The sequence below is a fragment of the Glycine max genome, chromosome 17, assembly GCF_000004515.6.
Source record: "Glycine max cultivar Williams 82 chromosome 17, Glycine_max_v4.0, whole genome shotgun sequence".
Lineage (NCBI taxonomy): Eukaryota > Viridiplantae > Streptophyta > Magnoliopsida > Fabales > Fabaceae > Glycine > Glycine max.
In genome coordinates this window covers 15,477,968-15,505,282 of record NC_038253.2, presented here as the reverse complement: position 1 = coordinate 15,505,282, position 27,315 = coordinate 15,477,968, and the positions used below count along the sequence as shown (strand labels likewise).

Here is a 27,315-nt window from a genome sequence, read left to right as displayed (position 1 = left end):
GCACTCATTAATAGAAAAAGAAGCACCGTGAAAAAAAAATTTCTTTCGGCCTTCTGCATTATACATTTTTTTTTCTTTTCTCGAGTAAAGAGAAAAATAGTGAAAAATCAAAAGATGGAGCAAAGATTCTTCCTTGTAAGTAAATAAAGGCATTATTTTTCTTTTCTAATGAAGAACATTATTTACACACCATTTTTTTTTCTAAAAATTGATACAATTTTTTTCCAGCCATAACTTGAATATCCAAAGCAAGTTATTTGAGGAGGAAGGTTAGTATTTTATGATTTACTCGTGTTTATATTTTGTATTTTTATGATTTTTAATTTCTAAATTTCTCCTATTTTGCAGGCATCGTTTCACATAATAATAAGCTGAGAAATTTCAGTAGTTGTTTATTAGAAAAAAAATTATTAGTGAAATGATATGAGTTTTTCCTTTTGACTTTTTAATTAATTTATTATATCTATTTTGTTCGTATATCATATGTTATTCTATTGTAGCCGAAGAAATTGTTTTTATTCACCTTTTATTTATTGCAAATTTCAGATGAATTACTAGTGAATTGAACATTACTTAAGAATTGTATTGGAACAAAGCAACCATTGTTAAGGAAGATATAATTCAAAATATTACGAAATTATGAGATGAACTTAGAGTTTCACCCAAGAGTTTTATGAAATGGAAGTGAAGCAAATAATAATAATAAAGTCAAACATAGATGAATTTTATAGATACATCTATCATGATAAAACAATTGATATATGTTTTCTATAAATTCCTCTTCAGTAAATTGAAAATATGGTCTATAGAAAGATCTATTATAGAAATTATAATTTTTTTAATCTTTCTCTACTTCATTTTTTAGAAGTGTTTTTAATAGTTTTTAATTAATTTTTATTTTTCTCTAAAAATTATATTATTATTATTTAATTTTTATAATAACTAAATATCAACTTTTAATTTACATTTTCATTATAAATCTATCAATAATTTGATTTAAATATTAGTTACATTGTGATTAACTTTTAAATAATATATATATATATATATATATATATATATATATATACACACACACACTTCTTTAGTACTTGAAAAACATAAAAGTCAAATTTGTTTACCTGCTATAGTATTTTAAAATAGATATTATTATATTGTATATATTTAATAAATTTAACATCTGATAATAACAATTATTCATGCCAAATAAGCTATAAAATTAAATCATATTTAAATAGTTAAGATTAAAAAGTTAATTTTATAAGTATTTTTTTTACCGTTCAAGTTTAGACTTAATGATTAAAGTTCGCACATCTAATTAAAAACAAAATCTTAAAGATTTTGAAAAGTATAAATTTTGAACTTTAAATAGTCAAGTGTTAATTCCAACTTTAAAAATTTCTATCATCAGCAAGCAATTAAATGCTAATCAAAGACATTGATGTTTTATTAAAAAAATTAATACATAATTGATCTACAATATTTTCTTTAATGAAAATAAAGTAAAATTTAGCATGAGAGACAATTCTTTATAAATCTATTAACTGTGTTTCCATACAAATAAAATAAATGTCAATTTCAATTTTCATAATTTTCCTTACCCATTAATTATGATTCTTTAGAAATATTAATTTTTTCATTATTTTTTAACAGACATTTATTTAATTAAGTTATTCACAAATTTATAAAAGTCACTAATTATAACTTTTGTGTCAATTAACATACTTAAAAAAGGTTATTGCCCAGAGCTATTCGTATCATAGACTAATACAATCACTTATTGGTTTTAAATTGGGCATCGCTTTTGTTAAGTCGGTTATCTAACATATTAAATAGATTTGTGTAATATAAAATAAATGCAATTATATTATAAACAACCAATAAATATCAATCAAATAATATTCAATCAATCAAGCATTTTAACAAAATACATGCATAAATCAATAATCAAATAATGATTGTCATTTAGATTGGATAAATTCTCATCTATTAGGTTTTTTCTACAATATTTATCCCAATATTTAAATGTCATGTAGGTGCAACAAATTTTTATGCTCTTTCAGTCTTCAATTCATCATTTTAAGAGAAAATTATAATAACACCCCCTGAGCCTGAGGTTTATCGAATTACACATATACTTCATCTGTTTTTTCTCCCTACTCTATGCTAATTCCGTTTAAAATATAATGCAAGTGATTTTTAAATAAAATTTTAACCAGAAAATGCCCCTACTCCATTTTCATATGAATCCGCAAGACATGCTGATAAAACATTCATAACCCAAAGACTTGGCCCAAAATAACAAAACACATTGTTGCCTAAATTATGTTTTTAACGCGTTTACTTTTATGGGGTAACATCATAATAAACTACACCTTTTCGACATCATTAAAAACTTTATCTGCCAACCATGTGTTTGAGTATGTGCTTCAGATAAACTCGCTATAAATGCAACTTTCATCCCTATCGCTAGCCTTCATTTTGTGGCAAGATGGACATTGTTTCATACTTATGTGAAGGTTAATTTTGAAAGTTGTTGAGGACCATTTTAGTAATTGTACTTTAAACGTTAAGGTTGATTTAACAGTGTCACAACAGGGGTACCAAAGAAATGTCTTCAGATGGAAGGGATGTATGTGTAATTAAAACAAACTACAGAGTGTATTCTTCTAATTTGCTCTTTTTTTGTCATTATAGTCTACTCAAATGATTTTTAAGTTGCGACTCAATTATAATCAATATTTTGAAACATTTATAATCCATTGGTTAAAATAAATAGAATGATAATAATTAAAATTAATTACTGATATAAATTTTAATATAAAATTTATATTCTTATTTTTTAATAATTATTTAGTAATAATATTTAGCCGTACATGATACAAATCAATACATTCTAGTAATGATACACAGAATATATTATTTATAAAGTAAACAAAATAAAGCAAATGACATAATCTTTTATTACCTTATTATTCTATTATTGTAAAAAAGGTTATTGGTTAAATTCATATTAAGATATTTTTTATTTTTCACTTTTTTTAATATTATAAAAAAAATAAGGAAATTAAATATATTGATTTAAATATAAAGAATCAAAATTATAGTTTTAACTTTTTTTTTCTTACTTTAAATTGATCTTGTCTTGGACCAAACACAAAGGACTTTCAACTTTATAAAGTTATGTAAATAAAGTTTTGTGCTAATTTTTTTGGTAAAGGTGAATCATATCGCAGTTGTGATTGAGCTTGCAGTTAAAAAATTTCTTCTGAAATTTCAATATAGTTATATATTTGAAGTTTGTTTGAAATTATTAATTAGTTAAAATAATTTTAAGGCAATTTGATTCACATGTTCATTAATGTTTAGTTATAATTTTAGTATGTATAAAATATTTAAAATAAAAAATAAGAAATAAAAATCTATCAAATATAGACATAATTTTGCTTTTCTCAATTTTATTTAAATATTTTATTTTTATTATAAATTAAAAAATATATGTCATATCAAACTCTTATTATATTTTGGTTATTTACAAGACGAAATTTACCAAAAAAAGTCGAACATAATAAGTAGATAATTGAATTTGTTTTAAGTATATTCTCAAAGGTTTAATTTATGATCATATTATAAAAAAATACTTTATTGAAAAAAAATAGTACTCATTTCAATGAACTTTACACCTTAGAAATTAATCTTCGAGTTGTTGGTTAGAAGATATTCTCAGTATAAACCAAAGAAATTTTATTTGATTAATTTTGAAAGGAAGGATTAAATTTTAACAATTAAAAAATTATGCAGACAAAATTAAAACAATTAAAATTATAGGAATTAAAATCACAGCCCATAAATTCCAGACACTAGAAATATAAAGCTATGATCAAGTTAATAAATATATTTTAGAGCAACTTTCAAACAACATTTTTTTTTTACAAGAATGACTTTAGAAGGTGTAAAAGAGTGACGAGATTCATAAAATAAAATAAAAAATCATAAATATCTTGTCATATCACTTTTTTTTTCTTTCTTTCAGGAGGTAAAATATAAGGAAATAGTGAAGTCCATAAATACTTTGTCGTTCCATTTTTTTTTTCCTTTTTCTTTGCTAAAGCCTAAAGGGATATACTTAATCCTCCCTGTCCTTTTCTTTTGCTTCCCATCCTAAACAAAATAAAGAACAAAGCTCAAGTGATTTAAACCACATGATTATATCCCTTTCATCACAGATTATCCTCTATGTATGGATTGTTTGTTTATTTATTTAGGTCTTTTGGTTTCTAATTTATGAGAGAGTGAATCTATTTATTAGTACATTTTTTGAAATTCGCAAGAGAGAAGAGTGTTAATAACGTTTAGAGACAGCTGGTGCATGCATATGGTTAATAGATAATGTTTTACATGAACTACGAGTTAATGAGTTTGCACCAAGTGACCCTACTTTTTGCAATGTCCCTTTAGGATATATCATTGTACAAGAAAAATATCTGGGCCTAATGGCATTAGGTAAATTCAGCTATTTGTAAAGTCCTTACACACACATATATAAAACAGAGTACCCATCCCAGCAACAAAAACACGTTGCCAACAAGTGAACGTATACCCTCTGCCTAATTACCCGAGATATGCCTGTACTAGAAATTTTCCCCAAAATTACATTTAATCACACTATGCAATCCTTCTATACCTTCATTTTGAATAAATTTGACAATGTTATTATGATAGGAATCGTGAAGATGCATCAATTAGGCCCAAGAGGAAGAGCAGTGCTCCTTCATACCTGAAGGACTACATATGAGCCCTGTTGACGTGGCATTAGTCCCAAGGGCTTGTCTGTCAATTCACACTGCTTTTCACAATTCTGTAATGCCCTGTATGCACAGAATTACAAATTATGTTAGCAATATCACTATAAATAGTATCTCATTGTAATAAGGCAGATATGGATTCAATACAATAGTTTCCTTTCCTTCTTTCTTATTCTTGGGAGGAGCTGGACCCTCGAAACCAGCATTCATCGTGTTCTTAGCATTCTGGTGCTCTCGTTGAGAGACACGAGCCATGGCAGATTCCACGAGATCTAAGGCCAACACGGACCGATTGGAGGACGCAATTGCAAAACTCACCATCTCCCTCAATGACACTCTTCACGGGCTTACCCACAAAATTGATGAGCTAATTATCCACCTGCAGAAACCAAACCCAAACAGCAACTCACCCTCATCATCACCTTCGTCATCTGCTCCTCCTGTGATGACCACCTCTCCACACCGAATCAAGTTGGTCCCGATATTTGATGGCTCAGACTCGCTCGGTTGGATCTTCAAGATCAACCAGTTCTTCGAGTATCACTTGACTCCGGAGCACGAGCGACTGACAATAGCTTCATTCTACATGGATGGTCGTGCTCTGTCATGGTTCCAGTGGATGACGAGCAACGGCCAGTTCACCTCGTGGCCATCCTTCCTCCAAGCTCTGCAATCTCAGTTCGCACCTTCACAATATGAAGATCCAACAAGCACATTGTTCAAATTAATGCAGAGAGGGACAGTTAATTCTTACCTCTCAGAATTTGAGGACCTGGCGAACCGCATCGTTGGTTTACTGGCTCCTTTTCTCTTGAGCTGCTTTATTTCAGGCCTATCTCCTGAGATACGAAGAGAAGTTCAAGCACTTCAGTCGTTGACAATGGCGCAAGCGGCGGGGCTGGCACAGCTACAGGAAGAGAAACTCCGGGATGCGCGACGACAAACGCGTAACAGATATGGTCCTCCTCAACTACCTCACTCTTCCCATTCATCACCCTTGGTAACCCAAGCCCCACCTTCCCCAATTTCTTCAAACCCTATCTTCACCCCACCTTCCCCTAATTCGTTAATACTCCCCACACCCTTGAAACTACCACCACCTAACCCTAATCCAATTCCTCTCAGACGTCTCTCTCCGGCTAAGTTAGCCTCTCGACGGGACAAGGGCCTGTGTTTCACTTGCGATGAAAAGTATCATCGCGGCCACAAATGTCCGTCTAGAGCATTTTTGCTAATTGGGGACGAAGACGAAGCCCCTTTTGAAGACAATGTGACCCGAGACCAATTACCCGACCCACCCGATGAAGCTAACCCTACCCCGGCCCAAATTAGCTTCCATTCCATATCGGACCAATATTGGGTTATATCGACGCACACCCCGTGGTGATTTTAGTTGATGGGGGCAGCACCCACAACTTTATACAAGCACCCCTTGCTAAGTCATTGGGCCTGCCCTCTCGTGCAACAACTCTGTTGAATGTAATGGTGGGTAACGGCCAGCAGTTGCATTGTGACCAGCTTTGTGAGGGAGTTAAACTCCTGATTCAGAACACATCCTTCATGGTAGACCTGCATCTCCTTCCCTTGAGTGGTGCGAATGTGGTGCTAGGGGTCCAGTGGCTTAAGGCCTTAGGACCCATCCTCACAGATTACAACACTCTCTCTATGAAATTCTTTCAGGATGGTCAATTAGTGGAATTAAAGGGGGAAGATGCATCAACCTTGCACCTCATCTCGCAACCCCAGCTCCATCGTCTTCTACGAAAGGATGGAGCGAGTGCTTACTTTCACATAGACATTACCTCAGAGCTCCCTTCGAACCCAAACACTTCACCTTCAAACACTTCACCCATCCCCTCCGAAATTCAACCTCTCCTCACCAAATTCACCTCTCTCTTCCAACCACCCCAGTCCATTCCACCCTTTCGAACCACAAATCTCCACATTCACCTTCAACCCCACTCAGAACCTGTCAATGTGAGGCCCTACAGGTACCCTCATTTCCAAAAGCAGGAAATTGAGAATCAAATCGAAGATATGTTGCAGAAGGGACTCATTCGCCCAAGTACAAGCCCTTTCTCCTCCCCTGTTCTACTTGTTAAGAAACATGATGGGTCCTGGCGTCTGTGTATAGATTACAGAGGACTAAATGCAATCACCATTAAGGACCGATATCCAATTCCAACGATTGACGAGTTATTGGATGAACTCGGGGGTGCAAGCTGGTTTTCCAAACTTGATTTATTGCAGGGCTATTACCAAATTCGAATGCATGAACCTGATGTTGCAAAGACTGCGTTTCGAACACATCACGGCCATTATGAATTTAAGGTGATGCCGTTTGGGCTGTGTAATGCCCCTTCTTCCTTCCAGGCTACTATGAATGATATTTTCTGGCCATACTTCCGGCGTTTCCTCATCGTCTTCTTTGACGATATTTTAATATACAGTCGCACCCTTCCTGAACATCTAGTCCACTTAGAACAAATTTTCGAGGTACTCCTTCGCAATCAATTTGTACTTAAGCTCTCTAAATGTTTTTTTGCACAAAGACAGGTTGAGTACTTGGGGCATGTAGTTTCAGAGCACAGGGTTACACCGGTAGCATCTAAAGTTCATGATATTCAACAATGGCCGATCCTGAGAACCACGAGAGCCTTGCGAAGCTTCCTGGGACTCGCAGGTTTCTATCGAAAGTTCATCAGAGGCTATGCCTCCATTGCAGCTCCATTGGTTAAGCTCACCACCAAGGATTCTTTTGAGTGGACTTCGGAAGCTGACCAAGCATTTAAAGCTCTGAAGGGGGCTTTAACATCTGCCCATGTTCTTATGTTGCCGGACTTCTCTCTCCCCTTTACACTTGAGACAGATGCATCAAGGGTGGGCATAGGTGTTGTGCTTTCGCAGAAAGGCCACCCAATCGCGTTTTTCAGCAAACCGTTCAGCCCCAAATTGTTACAAGCTTCGACCTATGTGCGTGAATTGTGCGCCATCACGACTGCCGTTAAAAAAGTGGAGACAGTACCTTCTTGGTCATCCATTCATGATCTTGACTGATCACAAAAGCCTTAAGGAGCTCATGACTCAGATTGTTCAAACACCAGAGCAGCAAATGTATTTGGCCAGGCTTATGGGGTATGACTACTCCATTCAATATCGGTCCGGAAACACTAATTTGGTAGTTGATGCCTTATCGCGCTTGAAGGAGGAATCAGAAGGAACCATGCTATTACTATCTGTACCATGCCTGACATTTTTAGATGAATTCAAGAAGCAATTAAAACAGGAACCAACCTTTATCGAATTCAGGAAGAATATTTTGGCCCAACCCACAGCCTTCCCGGAATATTCTGTTACTTGTGGATTGATTTTGCAGGGGAATCGTATTTGGTTACCAGAAGGTATTCCCTTCATTCAGACTTTGTTAATGGAGTATCATTCTACTTCGACAGGGGGTCACATGGGGGTCACGAAGACATTAGCGAGGCTCACCGAGAATTTCTATTGGCCTGGTATAAGAAAATATGTGAAACAATTCGTTGCAGCTTGTGTGGATTGTCAACACACCAAGTACGAAACTAAGAAGACTGTCGGACTTCTATGTCCACTTCCGATACCCTCAAGGCCATGGGAGGACCTCTCGTTAGATTTCATCACGGGGTTACCACCCTTTCGCAGGAACACCACTATCCTAGTGGTCGTAGATCGTTTCTCCAAGGGGATCCATTTGGGGATGTTACCCACGCAGCATTCTGCTCATTCAGTCGCCGTCTTGTTCATGGAGATTGTCGAAAAACTCCATGGCATGCCACGGAGCTTGGTTTCCGATCGAGACCCGCTATTCATCAGTAGCTTTTGGTAGGATTTATTCCGCATGAGTAGCATGAAGCTTCGAATGAGCTCCGCTTACCACCCCCAAACAGATGGGCAAACGGAGGTTCTAAACCGTGTTATCGAGCAATATCTACGCGCCTTCGTTCATCAGAATCCTTCATCGTGGGGCAAGCTGTTAATTTAGGCCGAGTGGTCCTATAATACATCCCAACACTCAGGTTCCGGTGTCTCACCGTTTGAGGTCACTTATGGGCGGAAGCCCCCCAATTGGCCGCAGTACCTCACAGGTTCTTCGAAGGTAGAAGCCGTGGATACATTACTCTCCGATTGAGAGTCTGTTTTCATTGCCCTGAGGAAGAAATTGCAGAAGGCTCAAGAAACTATGAAGCTGACAGCAGACAAGAAGCGTAGAGAGGTGCAGTTCCATGTCGGCGATATGGTTATGGTTCGTCTCTGGCCACGCCGTCAAGTCACCATTACCGGCCAACACCAGAGATCCCCCAAGCTAAATAAATGATACTATGGACCATTTCCAGTACTTGAGAAGATTGGGCCCGATGCATATAAGCTGAAACTCCCTAAAGATGCGCGTATCCACCCCGTATTCCACTGCTCCATGCTCAAGCCATTTCACTCACCTGTCTCTGCTAATACTTCTCCCACTCTTGCATTACCTTTGCTGATTGTTGACAATGAGCCTGTAATCTCTCCGAAATCCATTGTTGGCACTCGTTATACCTCTGATTCCAAAACACCTAAGTTACAGGTGCTGGTGCAATGGGAAGGTTTGCTTCCCAAAGATACCACTTGGGAAGATTGGGAGCAACTGCAAGCTAACTACCACCTTGAGGGCAAGGTGATTCTTGAAGGCCCAGGGGATGATAGGAACCGTGAAGATGCATCAATTAGGCCCAAGAGGAAAAGCAGTGCTCCTTCATACCTGAAGGACTACATATGAGCCTTGCTGACGTGGCATTAGTGCCAAGGGCTTGTCTGCCAATTCACACTACTTTTCACAATTCTGTTATGCCCTGTATGCACAGAATTACAAATTCTGTTAGCAATATCACTATAAATAGTATCTCATTGTAATAAGGCAGATATGAATTCAATACAATAGTTTCCTTTCCTTCTTTCTTATTCTTGGGAGGAGCTGGACCCTCGAAACCAGCATTCATCGTGTTCTTAGCATATTACATACAAATTTTATGGATTTAACTATTTCAAGATGAGTGATTCATTTCTAAAAATATAAAAGCTAAAAATCCCACCTAATAATAATAATAAAATCAGTTTTTGTCATTACATGCATGTACGTATTTATCAAATTTTACTGAATTTCTCATCAACGATGAGATTTTTATCTTTAAACACGTCGCATACATCTTTTACAATAATGTGAAACTAGAGAGACGCCCGTGTCGATGCACGGGCTCATACTAATATTTGAAATTTCATACATATAAATTATTACATGTATATACTTATATAATTTTGTTTATTTGGATAATAATAATATTTAAGTATTGGCAGAAAAAAAAATACATTAAATAAAATATGAATTTGAAACATGGGTCAAGATCTGTACCGTAGACTTGTTAATGATATTGTAAATGAAGCCGTTCGAATTAGTTTGAGTGGCCATGGAGACTCAGAATGAGACATACTAATTTTTGTTATAAACATTAACTTTTTTTATCAATAGTGTTAAAATTCATAATGAAATGATGGAAAATTTAGTTTATTTGTATAATAATAATGTTTAAGTATTGGTAGAAAAAATACATTAAATAAAATATGAATTTGAAACATGTGTCAAGGTCTGTACCGTAGACTTGTTAATGCTATTGCAAATGAAGTCGTTCCAATTAGTTTGAGTGACCATGGAGAATCAAAAGGAGACATATTCATTTTTGGTATAAACATTAACTTTTTTTATCAATAGTGTTAAAATTCATTATGAAATGACTGAAAATTTAGTTTATTTGGATAATAATAATGTTTAAGTATTGATAGAAAAAATACATTAAATAAAATATGAATTTGAAACATGTGTCAAGGTCTGTATCGTAGACTTGTTAATAGTCCAAGAAACATTCATTGAAGGGAAACTGAAACAAATTAAATGCAAAAGATAAAAAAAATAATAAATGTTGATTGACATTGACAAAATTGATTTATTTTGATGATGATTAGCATTAAATTATATTTATTAATTATTTATTTATTTTTCGTTTGAAACATTAATCTTATGTTAACATTAATCTTATTTTTTTTAACTAACATAATTAAAATATCTAACTCTTCAATAAAAATTTGAAATATCTCCTCTTAGTTTGAGTCATCGTTCCTATTAATTTGAATGACCATAGAGAAATAGAAGAAGATATTTCATAAATATAAATTATTACTACATGTACAAACTTATATAATTTTATTTATTTGGATAATAATAATGTTTAAGTATTTATAGAAAAAAATACATTAAATAAAATATGAATTTGAAACTAATATTAAGCTACATGTAGGTAATAAAACATAATTTTAAGGTAATGTGTAAATATTATATATTGTTTGGAATAAAAGAAAGGATGTATAGTAAAAATATGTGAATCAAACGATTACATGATTGAATAATATGTACTTCATTAAGTTATGAAACATGAAGAACACTAAGTCATGAAACATCAAGGGACAGGAAAAAGAAATGATAAAAATATAAGCCAATGAAATAAATTCAGAATTAATTAAAGCAAACCATAAACTGTTCAGTTAAAATTAAAATGGAATTGAAAAAATGTTGGATACCCAAAGGTATTGAACTTACAACATTAATAAAAGTATGAGAAAAAGGCACATGAAAGAACCTTTGGGATGCACATAACTAAAATTAGACATTAGTAGTGTTAGCCCGTACCTTCAAATTGTTGGGTGTATTTCTTTTTTTTTTTTATTGAAGAACCTTTGGAATGCATATAATTAAAATAAGATATTAGTAGTGTTAGCCTATGTCTTAAAATTGTTGACTGTATTTTTTTGTTTTTTTTGTTGAAGAATCTTTGGGATGAACATGACCAAAAATAGATATTAGTAGTGTTAGTCCGTGCCTTAAAATTGTTGGCTGTATTTTTTCCCTCTTTTTGATTAGAAGACTTTTGGGATGCACATGACTAAAATCAGGTATTAGTAGTGTTAGTCCGTGCCTTTAAATTGTTGACTGTATTTTTTTTTTCTTTTTTTTAATTGAATCACCTCCGCCATAAATTAAAGAAAGTAATACACACACAAAAATTACAGAGCATAAATCTTTCGTCCATGTTTAATCTACAATTAAAATTCATAGAACATAACAGAGGGTCACCGAAATAAGACCACACAAAGAAAAGAATGGAGATCTCACCTGGAAATACGTTTGGTTGAACAGTATGGGTTATTATAAGTTATCATATATTGTTTTTAATTACTAAAGATAAAACAAAATAAAAAAGGAATAAGTCAACATGCAAATTATGTTTATTTCGATATCCTAATAAAATTGTTAAGTAGTTCGGAATGAAATGAAAAATAACCAAAATAAAAATAAAATATGGTTATTAATTAAATGTTAATAAATTGAAAATGACTTTGGCAAAAATAAATACAAAATTGAAGCTGATTTGAATAAAATATTAAAATTGATAGTGTAATATTTAAAATTGATTGTTTAGTTCAAACTAATTAGGAATAAGTCAATGTCTAAATTATCATTATTTTGATATCCTAACAGAACATGCTTATTAAAATGGATCAAACTTTTATAAAGTGACAATGATTACGACAGAAATAAATACAAAAGTGAACCTGGTTTTAATAATTGGTTAAAATTGATATGGTAATATTTAAAATTTATTGTTAAGAACCCACTAATATGAATAACTTAACTGCTAAATTATTATGTTTATTAATTAGAAAATCATGAATATTTTAATATACTAACTGAATATTTAAAATTGATTGTTAAGGACCCATTAATGGAAAGATTTAAATTATGATTATTTACATATCTAAACAGAATATGTTTAGTAGTTTGAAAATCATGATTATTTTCATATACTAACAGAAGATTTAAAATTGATTGTTAAGTACCTATTAATGGAAATGTATTTTAAATTTGCCTAACTTTTTGTTTAATTTTTAAATCCATAAAACATACTTTTAAATATAATCGATTGCTAAATTCCTATTAATTAGGAATAACTGAACGCCAAAATTATTTTTTAAGATTAATAGTGTAATATTTAAGATTGATTGTTAAGTAAAATGATATTATGATTAAATTTTTATAAATTGACGATGATTAAGACAAAAATAAATACAAAAGGGAACCTGGTTTTAATAATATGTTAAAATTTATATGGTAATATTCTAAATTGATTGTTAAGAATCTATTAATTAGGAATAACTCAACGTCTAAATTATGATTATTTACCTATCCAAACAGAATATGTTTAGTAATTTGAAAATCATAATTATTTTAATATACTAACAAAATGTTTAAAATTGATTGTTAAGTACCTATTAATGGAAAGATCTTTTAAATTTGTCTAACATTTTGTTTAATTTTTAAATTCACAAAACATACTTTTAAATATAATTGATTGTTAAGTTTCTACTAATTAGGAATAATATGTTAAGTTCCTACAAAAGTGAGCCTGGTTTTAATAATATGTTAAAATTAATATGATAATATTTAAAATTAATTGTTAAGAACCTATTAATTAGTAATAACTCAATGTCTAAATTAATTTTCATAACTAGTCTAAGATTATGTGACCCGGATATACCAATTAAATGATAAAAGTATAAGAAAATATAAAAAAAATAAAAATTAAAAACTAACATTCCAATGAAAGTTAGAAATTACTAAAAAAAACTTGTTTACTGAATAACCAATTAAATGAGTTCTTCAGTTAATAAAAAAAATTAAAACCTACTTAAAATGTCTTGTCGAATATATCATAAGTTGACTAAAAAATTAGTCAATACTTTTGAATTTGTTTCATTTAAAGTCAATACTTTGATTCAAGTATGAAACTTATTTTTGATAGAAAAAATTAACTACACTTAAAGATTTTTTTTATTTTTTTAAAATATATAAATTATTTTACACTATTAGTGTGAGTTATTCTACACGTAAAGATTTTTAATATTATAACTTATAAAAGAAATTACATGTAATTTTCTATTAAATATTTTGACGATGCCATATGCTATTAAACTGTTAAAGTGATTGTGACACAATCAATTCACTTGTTACTCCATATTAAAGACTAAAGTTATTAGCAAAAAGGAAAAGTATAAGAACCAAAGATGCTAAAAAAATTGTTTATGATATAAAAATGAAATTTGCAAAGCATAATTTTATAAAAATTTAAACGTAAACAAATAATAAGTAAATATTAAAAGCAATATACTTTCTATTAATTATACTAAAATTAAATCATATTAAAATTTTATAAACTCAAACTTATTGAAAAAATATTCAATATAATAGTTAGTAAATAAAAGTTAACACATATAAAAGTTATTCAAAGCATAAATTTATCAATTATAATTATACACAATTACACACGTAGTATATTTTATAGAAAAATTTAATATGATATATTTAAATTGATAAAAAATAATTCCAACTCATAATGATGAAATTTAATTTATATAATAATTAATAAGGGCTAAATTATGTATCAAAAGGGTCTTATCTTGTCATCTCCTTATCCCAAACCGAAGTATCCAATCTCCTTTTTATGCTTTAATTATTATTATTACTTTCAATAGGAAACTATCGACATGAATAAAACATTATGGGAAAAAATTGGCAATCAGTTGTCGGAAAATAGCCTAAAATATGCTTAAGTAATTTCGGAGATAAGATTCGTTAATTAAATAAATACAAATCTTTTGAGGATGATTGGCGAGGATTCCAAGCTAAACCATCTCAATGGCGATAGGAGAAATGGATGAAAACATTTCATTCAAAACATAGAAAATGGAAGAAAACACCCAAAAGTAGAAATGACTAAAAATATTTCACTCAAAACATGGAAAATTGTAGAAAACACTTAAAACAATAACTAATTCTAAAAAATTATACTGATATGAGGTACACTGTTTTACCAAGCTAGACCTTACTCGTGTGTGGGTTTTTTTTTTCATTTTAATTATTTGTTTTATTTGAATAAATTAAATTTTAAGTTTAATTTTAATCTTTTATATTTTTAAATTATATTTGTTATTTATTTATTTATTATTCGTTTGAAATATTAATCATATGTTAACATTTAAATTTTAAAATAATTAATTTATTATAATGATGACTAAAAGCATCATGATAGAAAAGCATATTGAAAAGACAAAGAAAAGTGCATTGAAAAGTCAAGTCTTGGAAACAGAAAAATGCATTGGAAAGACAAGTGTCTTGGGACCAAAAAAGTGCATTGGAAAGATAAACGTCTTAGAAATAGAATACAAATAATTAAATTTTCTTGGAAACATTAATTCATTGAAAACGAAAGCAAAATAAACATAAAATTCAAAAAACGTAGCCATAACACTTAAAACAATAACTAATTCTAAAAAATTATACTGATATGAGGTACACTGTTTTACCAAGCTAGACCTTACTCGTGTATGGTTTTTTTTCATTTTAATTATTTGTTTTATTTGAATAAATTAAATTTTAAGTTTAATTTTAATCTTTTATATTTTTAAATTATATTTATTATTTATTTATTTATTATTCGTTTGAAATATTAATCTTATGTTAACATTTAAATTTTAAAATAATTAATTTATTATAATGATGACTAAAAACATCATGATAGAAAAGCATATTGGAAAGGCAAAGAAAAGTGCATTGGAAAGCCAAGTCTTGAGAACAGAAAAATGCATTGGAAAGACAAACGTCTTGGAACCAAAAAAGCGCATTGGAAAGACAAACGTCTTGGGAATAGAATACAAATAATTAATTTTTCTTGGAAACATTAATTCATTGGAAACGAAAGCAAAATAAACATAAAATTCAAAAAACATAGCCATAATAAGATCGTAGAAGGCATAAAATAGTGCAAAATTGAAGGAAACAAAACGCAAAAACATTAAAAGTAACTTTTATTTTATTTTTAACCGGTATAAGTACAAATGCCAAGAATATCTACATAGGGATTTTGTACAATACGTTGCCATAATAAGAACGGGAACATTAGAGAAGACTGAAGATCACTCGTGAACCTCAAAATTAATCATAGTAATAAACGTCATTTTTTTTCAAGTAATACAAAAATGAACATGATAAAGAAAGGAACTCAAACATGCAACACAAAAAAAGATAAAAATAGGTAGCGATTGCAACACAAAGATCCATATTTTTCAATATTGTGCTATTAAGGTAGAACATCGGCAATCAAACTATGTTCATCTGAGTAAAGAAAAAAATGAAGCTTTCCCCTGCAAAGAAAAAGAAAATGAAGCACTACTCAATATTTGTACCGACAAAACCTAAAAATCAAAGTTTTTTGGAGAAAAAAATCGTAGCTTTAAAAGAAACAATGACCATGCAGTGAAAAAATAAAAAATAAAAATAAAAAAATGCATACAAATACAAAAAAAGGTAAAAAGAAAACGCAGAAGATGGGGAGGGAAAACGAACCTGTAATCTATCCAACATACTATGATCTATGACTTTTGTCTTGCAAAGGAAGAAGAGTGGGTTAACCACGGTCAAATAAGACTCAATAAGACTGAGGAACACAAAAAGAAAAATTCAATCTTTTATACTGAAAGAACCCATAAATCAAAAGGAGAAATGAAATACATCACAAACCTGTCCTTCAAATGCCGAACACTATTTGCTCTCGGTGACAAATTTATGTCAAAGAAGGCTCAAGAACACAAAAAAATTTAACCTTTTGTCCTGCGAAAAGTCATTATAACACAAAACAAAGATAGAAGACGCAAAAAATTGAAGCTTTTGTGTTGCAAAGGAAGAACAATAGTCAGCCACGGTCAAATAAATCAAATGAAAAAAGAAAACGTAGAAAGATAGGAGAGAAAAGAACCCATAAATCATTTTTCGGCCAAATCAAGCAAAAAACTGCCAAACCCAACAAAAAAGCTTCAGCCTTTGGGTACGTCGGAGAAGGCTCAGGAACACCAAAAAATTTAACCTTTTGTCCTGCGAAAAATCATTATAACACAAAACAAAAACAGAAAACACAAAAAAATTGAAGCTTTTGTGTTGCAAAGAAAGAACAATAGTCAGTCACGGTCAAATAAATCAAATGAAAAAAGAAAACGTAGAAAGATAGGAGAGAAAGGAACCCATAAATCATTTTTCGGATAAAAATGGTAACTTTAGAAGAAACAACGAACATACAGTGAAAAAAATAATAAAAAAAAAAGCACATGGAGAGGGAAAACGAAACACATTCATGGAGTTTGGAGATAAAAATCGAAGCTTTTTGCGATAAAAATGGTAGCTTTAGAAGAAATAACGAACATGCAGTGGAAAAAAAAGCACATGGAGAGGGAAAACGAAGCACATTCATGGAGTTTGGAGATAAAAATCGAAGCTTTTTGCGATAAAAATGGTAGCTTTAGAAGAAATAACGAACATGCAGTGAAAAAAAAAAAGCACATGGAGAGGGAAAACGAAGCACATTCATGGAGTTTGGAGATAAAAATGATAGCTTTAAAAGAAACAATGAACATGCTGTGAAAAAAATCGACAAAAAAGCACATAGAGAGGAAAAACGAAGCATAACCTTTGAGTTTTTCGTTCGGCATCTCCGTCATTTTCGTCCGGCATTTGGAGAACAACAGCACCAAGGCATCGTCTTCGAACGATGGTAGGAAAAAAAAATGGAAGAGAGAATGAGAATGAGAAAGGGTGGAGAGAGTGGAGTAGAGAGAACGGTGGTAGGAAATAACAAAAGAGAGAATGAGAGAGAGAATGGAATGGAAAACGATGGAGAGAGAATTGGTATTAATTACGGGTTTGACACTGTAGCATTAGGTGACATTTTTGGGCGGAAATTGAATCAACCATAGCTTGACACGTGGCCCTGAAAGCCAATATTAGGACCTTGTTTGTATCATGATATATAGATGATAGATGATAGATGATTTGATAAGCATTCCCAACACCTTCAAAGCATAGCTTTTGAAGGTTCTAGCTGGACTGAACTATCTTGTGGGTGATTTATGATAAACAACTTAAAATGACCTATAATAGTAGATAAATTTGTCATGTTTGCAACAGTTTTGTATTTATTTTTAAGTCCCTAAATTTTTTTATTTTTGATAATTGATATGTAATGGTTGGTCAATTGTGAACCCTAAAGAGTGTTTTGACCACCGCGACGCTGCCAATCTTGCGGACGGGAAAGAGACAGCAAAAGACGATTTAATCAGGTTTGTGACAGCAGGATTGCTCTGTTTGCTTCTGGTGCCAGCCAGCATCGGAGACCGAATCAAAATCGACAGGACATCAACAATCAAGCAGACATTGACACAACTACAAAAGAAATTGAAATAGGAATGTTGGAAACGCTGTTACCTTGTTTGCAAGGGAAAGAGAACCACTGAACCATAAATTTCCAGATTCATGAAACACAATTTTAAAAAATCTGAGGATCAATTGTTAAATTTTTAAACTGATTATTTGCAAATAAATTCTTTTGCTCCAGCAGATTGCCAGTCAAAGATCTCAGCCGTTGATTAAAAAAACATTAAATTTAATGGTATACGAAAATTGTTTAAGCATAATCTAGACACAAGATAATTCACCATAAAATTAACTGCTTTTGAAATGAAAGACTTTAACATCAACCAAAAAAATACAAACCAATTTATAACTTTCACGGCTAAATTGGGTGCAAAACAAAAGATAGAATTTAATATTAAAAGAAATGTTTGAAACAATGACATAGTTTCACACGAGCGAATGTCAATAGAACATATAATTTAAGTAATGACTAAAACGCTAGTTGTGGACAAAAAAATTCATCAGTCCACTTACTCAAATTTGGGGGCAAAATTTTAATTCCAGATTTGGAATTTCAGATTTTAAGTTTTGGAACCTCGGCAGTTAACATGACAACTATATATGGATGTATCACAAGTCCGGGGTTCCCCCAACCGGTTTTTAAGAAATTACCATAACTTTATAAGAAATTACCACAACTATATTTGCCTTCGAATTCATTTGACCATCCACCATTCCATGCCACGGCTACACTGTTTGTTTCTTTTTCTTTTTAGAGGATATCATTTTATGCAGCATGGATATTTCAAAATCTTTTTGTGTCAACTGTTTCCTCAATGATTCAATCACCATTTCACTTTGCTTCAATTGTTGATTGAGTGCTTCAATTTCTTTCGAATGGGCATCAGTGTCACCCTTGCCAAAGCCTGCAGAGGCATCCTCTTCAATTTTTGGATCCATCTTTGCTTTCTTTGAAACATCAACTGCCTCATTAATTTGTAAAGCCCTCTTAGATGGAGTCTGGTCATTGGGTTCTTCAGTTACCATTTTCCGAACAAAGAGATTGACAGATAAGCCTGTACTTAGACGGAATGTTACAAGCTTCTGGGGATGTCCATATGTATCCTGACATAAAGTAATGTACATCACAAGTGTGAGATAGATCAGCAATCCCACAGTAACTAAATATGCTTCAGTGATATACAACTGCAATATCAGTTTATCAACATGAAAAAAAATATCCTCGTTTTGTTGAACAAGAGATAAAGGCAACGTCATTGAGTCCATCAGATTTTGGCAGGGGGATCAAATACATGTCTAGCTTCAAAACATTTTTATTAGAACAAATAGGTTCAAATATATGATCCACATTTATGTGTTTCATTAGCTCATCTAATCAACAAGCAGTTTTAGTGATATCAGGTAGAACCATTGGACATTGGTATACAATATATGTACCTTTAATTGGCTTCCTTGGACATTTTCATAGGCCCCATCTGCCTCTGGTGGACTTCTAAAAATTGCAAAGGCGGAATAATTTGCTCCTTGACCTTTCCTGGAAGGCTGCAGCAGATTTTACAATGCATTAGATTCAGAACTCAAACAAAAAATGTAACCCAAGGCAGACTGCCAAAAAGAGTGCCCATAAGACAAACCTAAATGTCCTCAAATTGAAGACATCTACTCTATTTCAATAATTACCAACAAACCTCTTCTCAAAAACATTGAGATACTCATAGAACACACTACCTTCAGTTCAATTTTGAAATTGCCAGGAAGAATTTTATGCAACGTTTCAATGTTTACAGTGTTTGGTATCTTGTGAAGAAGAAGCTTTGCCAGCTCACTTTCTGGAACCTAAAACGAGATAACAGTAATAGTATTCATCTTTAGTTACCAACCACCATGAGTACAACTAAAATCTAGAACTGAAGATGTATATATCAGCTTACATGCTCTTGAACTAATGCAATTGGAAATTCCTTATCAACTCCATGTTTGATCTTCGCAAGAACAAGGTCCATAGCTGCTTTTGCATCATCTAGACAATTATGTGGAGCACCCTTTTCCCTAACTTCATGGTGCAACACAGCCTGTCACAACAATTGGTGATGAACTATAAATATAATATCAATATTTTCCATTTCTATTTTTCTTCTATCTTGCCACAATTTGCTTGTGCAAGTTTGTATGATGAAATATCTTAAATTTAAATTTCAATAATAGACAAGCACAAGTTCACAAAAAAGAGACTTTGCATTCAAGACAACAAGATTCCTCCAAAGGAGTGGCTAAGTGGTAATTTTTCATAATAATGATTCATAAATTAGATGACATGCAATGGAGAACCTTAATTTTTGCATGTAAATAATGTTACTTGCCTGACATAAGCTATTCAAAGAAGGTCTCTTGTGAATAGATCCATCCAAGGATTGGAAGATATAAGAAGTGTCAATCACTCTAACATGATCAAGCTTCAGCACTGCAAAAAATCGAAATTAGTAAATAAAATAGAAACACAAAAAATAGTTCAACAGTAGTCCTCTCCATATACTCAAAAACTAACAGTAGATAAAAGGACAAAGCAAAATAGAGTAAAATGTATATCAAACTTACCACGTAGATCATTATGTAAACTGTGTCCCACTAATATGATTCCACTTGATAACAACTTCTTCATGTATTTCTATGGAAGTACAACACATCTTCATTATGCACTTGAAAGGATGATATAGGAAAACAAAGGAAACCACAAAATACCTGTATATCAGCCAAGGAGCAAGTCACTGCCTCTAGATCTTGAGAAGAGACACCAGTAATCTCTGTTCTGTAGTCTGCAATTTCTTTGTCTGGTTTTACAAGTTTATCTAGTTTGACCTGAAAAGTTCCGAAAATTATCTATCTACAATGTCGTAAAGGACAGCAGTTTAAACACAATTTATGTGCAACCTCTTTTTTTTTTGGGAGGGGGGTGGGGGGGTTATGCAAAAGAAAGAGTATGCATAAATTACCTCTAAATTATGGTCTACCACACAGACTTTAACTACTGCTTCAGTCCCATCTTCACAGAGAACCATTTCGCAGTCAACAGCAACCATTTCAGTAGACTTCATCACCTTGGGTTTGTTTTTGAAGTTTACAACTATCCACCCCTTCAAATCCACACCATAAAAACAACATAGATAATGAATCAGTATAACTATCCACCCATTTAAATTCAATTACGGATGGCGGCAACAAACCTCATCAATTGATGGAAATGAATAATCCAATGGATATAATGGATGCTGCAGAGTTGCTTGGACTAGCCTCTGTGCTGCCAACATCAGCAGGTTACAAAAATGACAGTAAAATTATTACAAATGCAGGTGTCAATGAAATCGACACCATTAAGATTTTTACTAATTAATTTGAAATTCAAATGCACTCCATTATCAATCACAAAACCAAGGAAGAAGAAAAACAACAATTAACAGCAAGTAGTCTTTGCTAAATCATAGAGATTATGTATTATGCCATTATCAGTTGCAGTCTCTTCAATTATTCAGCATGATGATTCAGATAATATATATCAGGAAAACAAGAATTCATAAAATTATAAGTGAGAACTATGTAAATAGTAATTTAAAAAACAAGACAAAATAGCAGAACAATCACCATTAAAACATACCTGCTCAGGGGAATCATGAGATTTATCTTTCAGTCGCTCCAACATATATTGATTTGAATGATGTCGCATGATGTTATCAAAAAACTGAGCACAGGGGAGAAATGTATGAAACTCGCATCTTTAAGTGTATGAGTGTGTATATAGGGCACAGAAAAGTTATTTACCTTTAAATCTTCCTCCTTTGAAAATGTCTTTAGAAATGCAGCCAATACCTCATGGGATCTCTTTGATGGATCACTCAAACCTGCCCCAAACTTTTTATCATGACTGTTCAAGAATTCTTTCCAGCCTCCCAGATTACCCTTTAAGCCTCTTTTTTGTGCTAATTTTACAATATCAACCAGCACCTACCCACATGGAAAGCACTAGTTATCTTGCTGGGACAGAGGAGAAAGAAGAAGGAAACGGAAAACAAAATACTACCAAACCCTCATGAGACCACTAGAAGTCACTCTGTTGAAAACCTAGTATCTAGAAGTCACTATGGGCCTCAACTCATCCAAATCAAGTTAGGAATCAGGTGAACCCACTCCCACTGGCATAACTCTAACAAGTGCCTATTTGTTCCATTTACAACATCCAAAACGAAGAGCTTAATTAAGGGAAACAATACTGCTTGCCACTTAAACCAGAAGATAATGTTGGTAAAAAGAACAAAACAAACACGACTAATATGTATTTGTGTTAATCTAAAACTCACCACCTAAAATATTCAAACGATTCATGGCAATACGGTAACCAAATAAATACTGTGTTTGGTAAGAGAGAAAAAAAAAAGGGTTCGGAGAGTTTAGCAATGTAGTGGACGAAGGAAGTTACCTTTTTGTCTGCAGTCTCTATCTTGTCCTCCATGTTGCACAACAGAGACGCCGCTAAAAAGGAAGAAGGGAAGCGGTTGCGAACTCCTTCTGCTCAGACACAGGAAGGGACGAAAGAATGTAACGTATGGAGAGGAAGAGATGATACCTAGGGTTTTGACTAATGCCTTAAGTGGGCCGGGTGGGAAAAACTAAACAAAAAATATGGATTTGTTATTTCCACTTCCTTTATTACTAATTCAAATTATATTTCACCATCAATAATCAATAATAATAAATAAAAAACAATTACAAAATGATGTAAATTAAAAAATATATATTAATGAGTTAAAAAAATTGAGGAAAAAAATGAAATTGAATTTTGTTACATTATATTCCAATTTAAATTACTTATCATAAATATAAAATACTATTATACTCTATATGGTTAAATATATTATTTATTATTAATTTTAATCATATAAAAAAATATTTATCATGTCCAATTGTAATATAAAATTTATATTTTAATTAAAAAAAATTCTCCCTCTAAATTGTGTACTTTAATTTTTATAATATAGAAATAAATTATAGGTTGAATTACCTGCTTAATCTTTTATCTTATTTTTTTTCAATTTGATTATTTATCTTTTAAAAAGTTTAGTTTGATCAAAGGACCAAATACTTCATTTGGCCTGATTTATATTATATCTATAAACATAATTTAGTTTGGATTAATTTTTAAAATTCAAACTAGTGTTGTTAAAATGGTTAGTTTTTTTTTACAATTTTTAATATTTTTTATTTACATCAATTCATAATTATTTTTTACCTATTGTTATTTGATGATGAAATATAATTTCAAAATTTATTATAGACTTTAGAGTTTTACTCAGTCTTAGTTTATTTTTTGTTTTAATATTCATAAAATCTGAATGCATGCCAAAAGCCCAAAAGAAACGCTAGCCTGCATTCAATTTCCTTGTTTGGCGTTTTATTGTTTTGAAATCGGAACCATTGAATTAATCCAACGGCTCAAACATATGCTGCAGAGGGCTGGAGAGGATCCGGATCCATGAAGGGGAATGTATATTTCATGGATGTTTTTGGAAAATAAAATCAAAAAGGGAGTGTAGCAGTAAAAAGGAAAAGTGGATATAGTCATTCACATAATATGGTTATGAGGGGGCAGGGTGGTGGTGTAAGTGTTGGGTTAGGTGAGGCTGCAAAGTGTGGTATGGGGCAATTCAATGCTAATAATTCACTTGTACACTTCTCCTTTTACTGGTACACTTCTCTTTCTCAATTTTTTCTGAAAGGCTATTTTTACTCTCTCTTTTTACTTGTACACTTCTCCTTCTCAATTTTTTCCTAAATTACCCTGTAAAACTCACTTCCTTGACTCTTTTTTAGACAGTGAAACCCTTGCAATTTTTTGATCCCATCATCAAAATCCCTAACTTCAATTTTTTTTTTGTTTTTGATATGAAGTTGGAATGGATAGAAAAAATGAATTTGGTGGCGATACAAGTCAAGGTGTTTGTTCAAAGCGAGTATATAGAATTCTAATGACACAAAGTGGATGCATTAGAATACTTGATGTCGAGAATGGTGTTGATTTCTTTGATCGTCATCAGCTTTGTCCTTTGTATGTAAAATGATTTTAAGAAAAGGTGGGTGTCTACATGTGAATATGCAAGGGTGACAACCTTTGGTCAAGCCTTCGCACTTGCACCTTTAGGGTTTGGCATGTAATATGCAATTAGCAATGCTAATTGTAGGAGCAATGAATTAGCAATGTACTTAACCACAAAATCTTCAAAGTGAAAATTCATGTGGATTCCAACCAAGGAGAAGAATTTGAAGGTCTTGCCGCAACCCAACACATATGGGTGGGAGGTTAAGTCCCGCTTGTGATGTGATAAGTCAAAACATGATCAATGTCGGTGTTGTTGGCATAATAGATGAGGTAAAAAAGCAATGAGGAAGCAAAAATGACACGAGTTAAGGTTTAAAAAATTAGGGTGAGTTTGATAATAAGAATGAAGAAAAATTACAGATTTTAGGTTAGAGAAGTTTTTCTCAAATTGTTGTTGCAATTTGCAAATTTTAATGTTGGTTAATTTGATTTTGTGGTGTATTGCTTAAATTTTGATTGTTAGCATGAATTTGTAAGTGTATATAAAAATTGTAACACCTTAAAAAAAATTCTGAAATATAACTTTAAATCATTCAAATAGTATATTTTACAAAATATGTATCATTAAATCTAGTTTCAATTTTAAATTGATAAAATATCTCAATATATATTTTATTTTTTCTTTTGGGAAAAAAGGAACACATATACATATATATTATGCTTGATTAAAACATGTACATATAATTAAAATGTTCATGAATAAAGAGTATTATCAAAAAGCATTTTCTATTTAAAAATCACTTCGAATGTTTGTCATTTTTCTTCTACCTTCACACAATGCTATAATAAAGTATAACTAAAGAATTATAGTCTTAAAAGAGTCTTTCTATGAAATCGGAGGAAAGTCTCGTTATAATCAATGTCTTCCTTTTAAGTAAAGTCTTTGGCAACAAGACGAACTTTATATATCTCAACATTATCCTTTGAATCCTTTTAAATTATAGATATCCGTTTACAACTTATGGGGTTTGCACCTTCAGGTAATTTGTCGATATTCCAAAATTCATTGTCAACCATTGATTTTATCACATAATTAATAACATTAATCCACTTTTTAAGGGTTAGAACATAATATGACTTGATTAAAGTTGATTAGAATTTTTTTTAGTCAACCTAATGTCATATTCATGTTCTTAAAAAGATGCACCATAACAATCCAAAGTTGCATTTCTCCTTTTTCCGGTGGATCTTCAAAATGACACATCTTGAGACGGTTGAATTGAGTTTGAACTATAGGTGGTACTTGAGGAGGAATCTTAGTGTTGTCTTGTCATTGAATGATTTCAATAATAACATCATTATTAATTACTTGATGTGTTTCTTGACCAATGGTAAGTACAAAGACTTATCCATTGTCAATAACAAGTTATTTTTTAAGGACAACACTTCTTATGTTTCCTTCTCCTCCAAACTCAACTTCTTCAAGGAATTTTATATTTTCGTCTCAAAAGAAAGATCTTATAGTGGGATTGTAAAACTTACACTCACGAAAGTGTTCATCCAACCAACATAGTAGTAACTATATCTTTAAGTCTAGCTTACCTTAATGCGGCCTATAAGGCATTGTTTTGGCTAGACATTCTTAAATGTGCATGTGTCTAATGATGGACTTATTCTCAATTCATAGCTCATGAGGGTTTCTAGCAACTACTTTAATTGGTACCTTGTTGAGGATATAATATGTGATCTTTAATGTCTTTCCTCAAAGTGACTTTGGTAGAGAAGAATCATACTTTTACCATACCCTTAATGATTCAATTTCGTCATTCTGCAACTTTGTTCATGCTAGGTTTGTCCAACATTGCATACTGCAGAACAATTTCATACTAATTGAAGAAAAAACATGAAAGGTTCTAGACGTTGCTCACCTTATTTTTCATATTTATCGTAATATTCATTGTCACAGTCAGATTTGACAATCTTAATTTTCTTTCCTAATTGAAGTTCAACTTCAACTTTGAAAGAATTGAAAACATCTAAAGACTAAGACTTCTCATCAATTAAAGAAAGAGCAATTGTCCATGAACATAATAAAACACCTTTGTCCATTCTATGAATCCATATGGAAGGGACCACAAATATTTGTATGAATTATTTATAAGATATCCTGAACTCTTTCGACACCTAAATTCCTTTCGTTTGTTTGTTTTCCTTAATACACTCAATACGAACTTAAAAGTTACAATAATTTCCTTTGACACAAGTTTTTGAATTCTCTGTATAGAGATGTAGCCTAAGCGTCTATGCCACAAAGTGACGAAATTCTTATTTAATTTATGTTTTGTACCGTGTGAATAACTCACAACATTTTATTATAAGAACACTCAATATTAATTAAAGACCTACTATAACCAACATTATTTGAATCACAACAAAAACTAACCTTATTATTTCCAAATGAACAAGAATAATTGAATTTGTCCAAAATAAAAATAGAAATTGAATTTCGTCTAACAGATGGTGCAACATATATCTCAACCAAATCTAAATAATTAGTCTTTAAAAGCAACCTAAAAGTTTCTATAACTTTAACTGCAACCTTATTGTCATTGCCTCATATAGATTATTCTTTCAACATCACTACGGAAAATGACTCCACAAGCAACCTTGTAAAAACATACTTATGTGAGTAATAGTACCAAAATTTACCCACTAAATGTCCTTAGGTACTAAAACTAAATTAACTTTAGAACAAATCCAAAATGAGAAGTTTATCCTTCTTCATACACCAAATAGTGTACTTAAGACACTTTTACTCCATATGTCTCATCCTTTTACAAAAGTAACAAGTAAATTCTTTATCTTGCTCTCATGTTTCTATTCTAATTGAGAAAAAACTTTATGCAATATCATCGATTCTCCTACTTTTCTTATCCAAAAAAAACAAAAACCTAGTTTGATCCAGGATCATGATAAATAAAACTCCATTAGCATTTTCCATAGTGTAAAAAAAATCAATTCATTCAATTCCATGTATTTGAGAAAAT

The 27,315-nt window shown here is 31.6% G+C and overlaps 1 protein-coding gene across 1 annotated transcript; it reads right to left on the bottom strand.

Moving 5' to 3' along the window:
• Positions 1 to 18,551: 18,551 nt before the first annotated feature.
• On the bottom strand, positions 18,552 to 22,808 carry LOC100785565 (small RNA degrading nuclease 3). Its single transcript, XM_003549990.5, has 12 exons — positions 22,652 to 22,808; positions 21,997 to 22,179; positions 21,833 to 21,916; positions 21,405 to 21,473; positions 21,174 to 21,314; positions 20,923 to 21,039; positions 20,779 to 20,848; positions 20,544 to 20,644; positions 20,115 to 20,255; positions 19,912 to 20,019; positions 19,621 to 19,725; positions 18,552 to 19,287 (listed from the first exon to the last, which is right to left on the bottom strand). Exons 1-12 carry the CDS (start codon positions 22,682 to 22,684, stop codon positions 18,910 to 18,912), a joined length of 1,530 nt encoding a protein of 509 aa, XP_003550038.1. The 5' UTR covers positions 22,685 to 22,808; the 3' UTR covers positions 18,552 to 18,909.
• Between the last annotated feature and the right edge of the window lie 4,507 nt (positions 22,809 to 27,315).

Excerpts from the sequence above, each read along its gene's own strand:
- LOC100785565 (XM_003549990.5), bottom strand. The coding sequence starts at position 22,684 with ATGGAGGACAAGATAGAGACTGCAGACAAAAAG. Across the intron at positions 21,315-21,404 it reads CATTTCCATCAATTGATGAG|GGGTGGATAGTTGTAAACTT; the intron begins GTTTGTTGCCGC and ends GTGGATTTGAAG. Across the intron at positions 20,849-20,922 it reads GCTCCTTGGCTGATATACAG|AAATACATGAAGAAGTTGTT; the intron begins GTATTTTGTGGT and ends GTACTTCCATAG.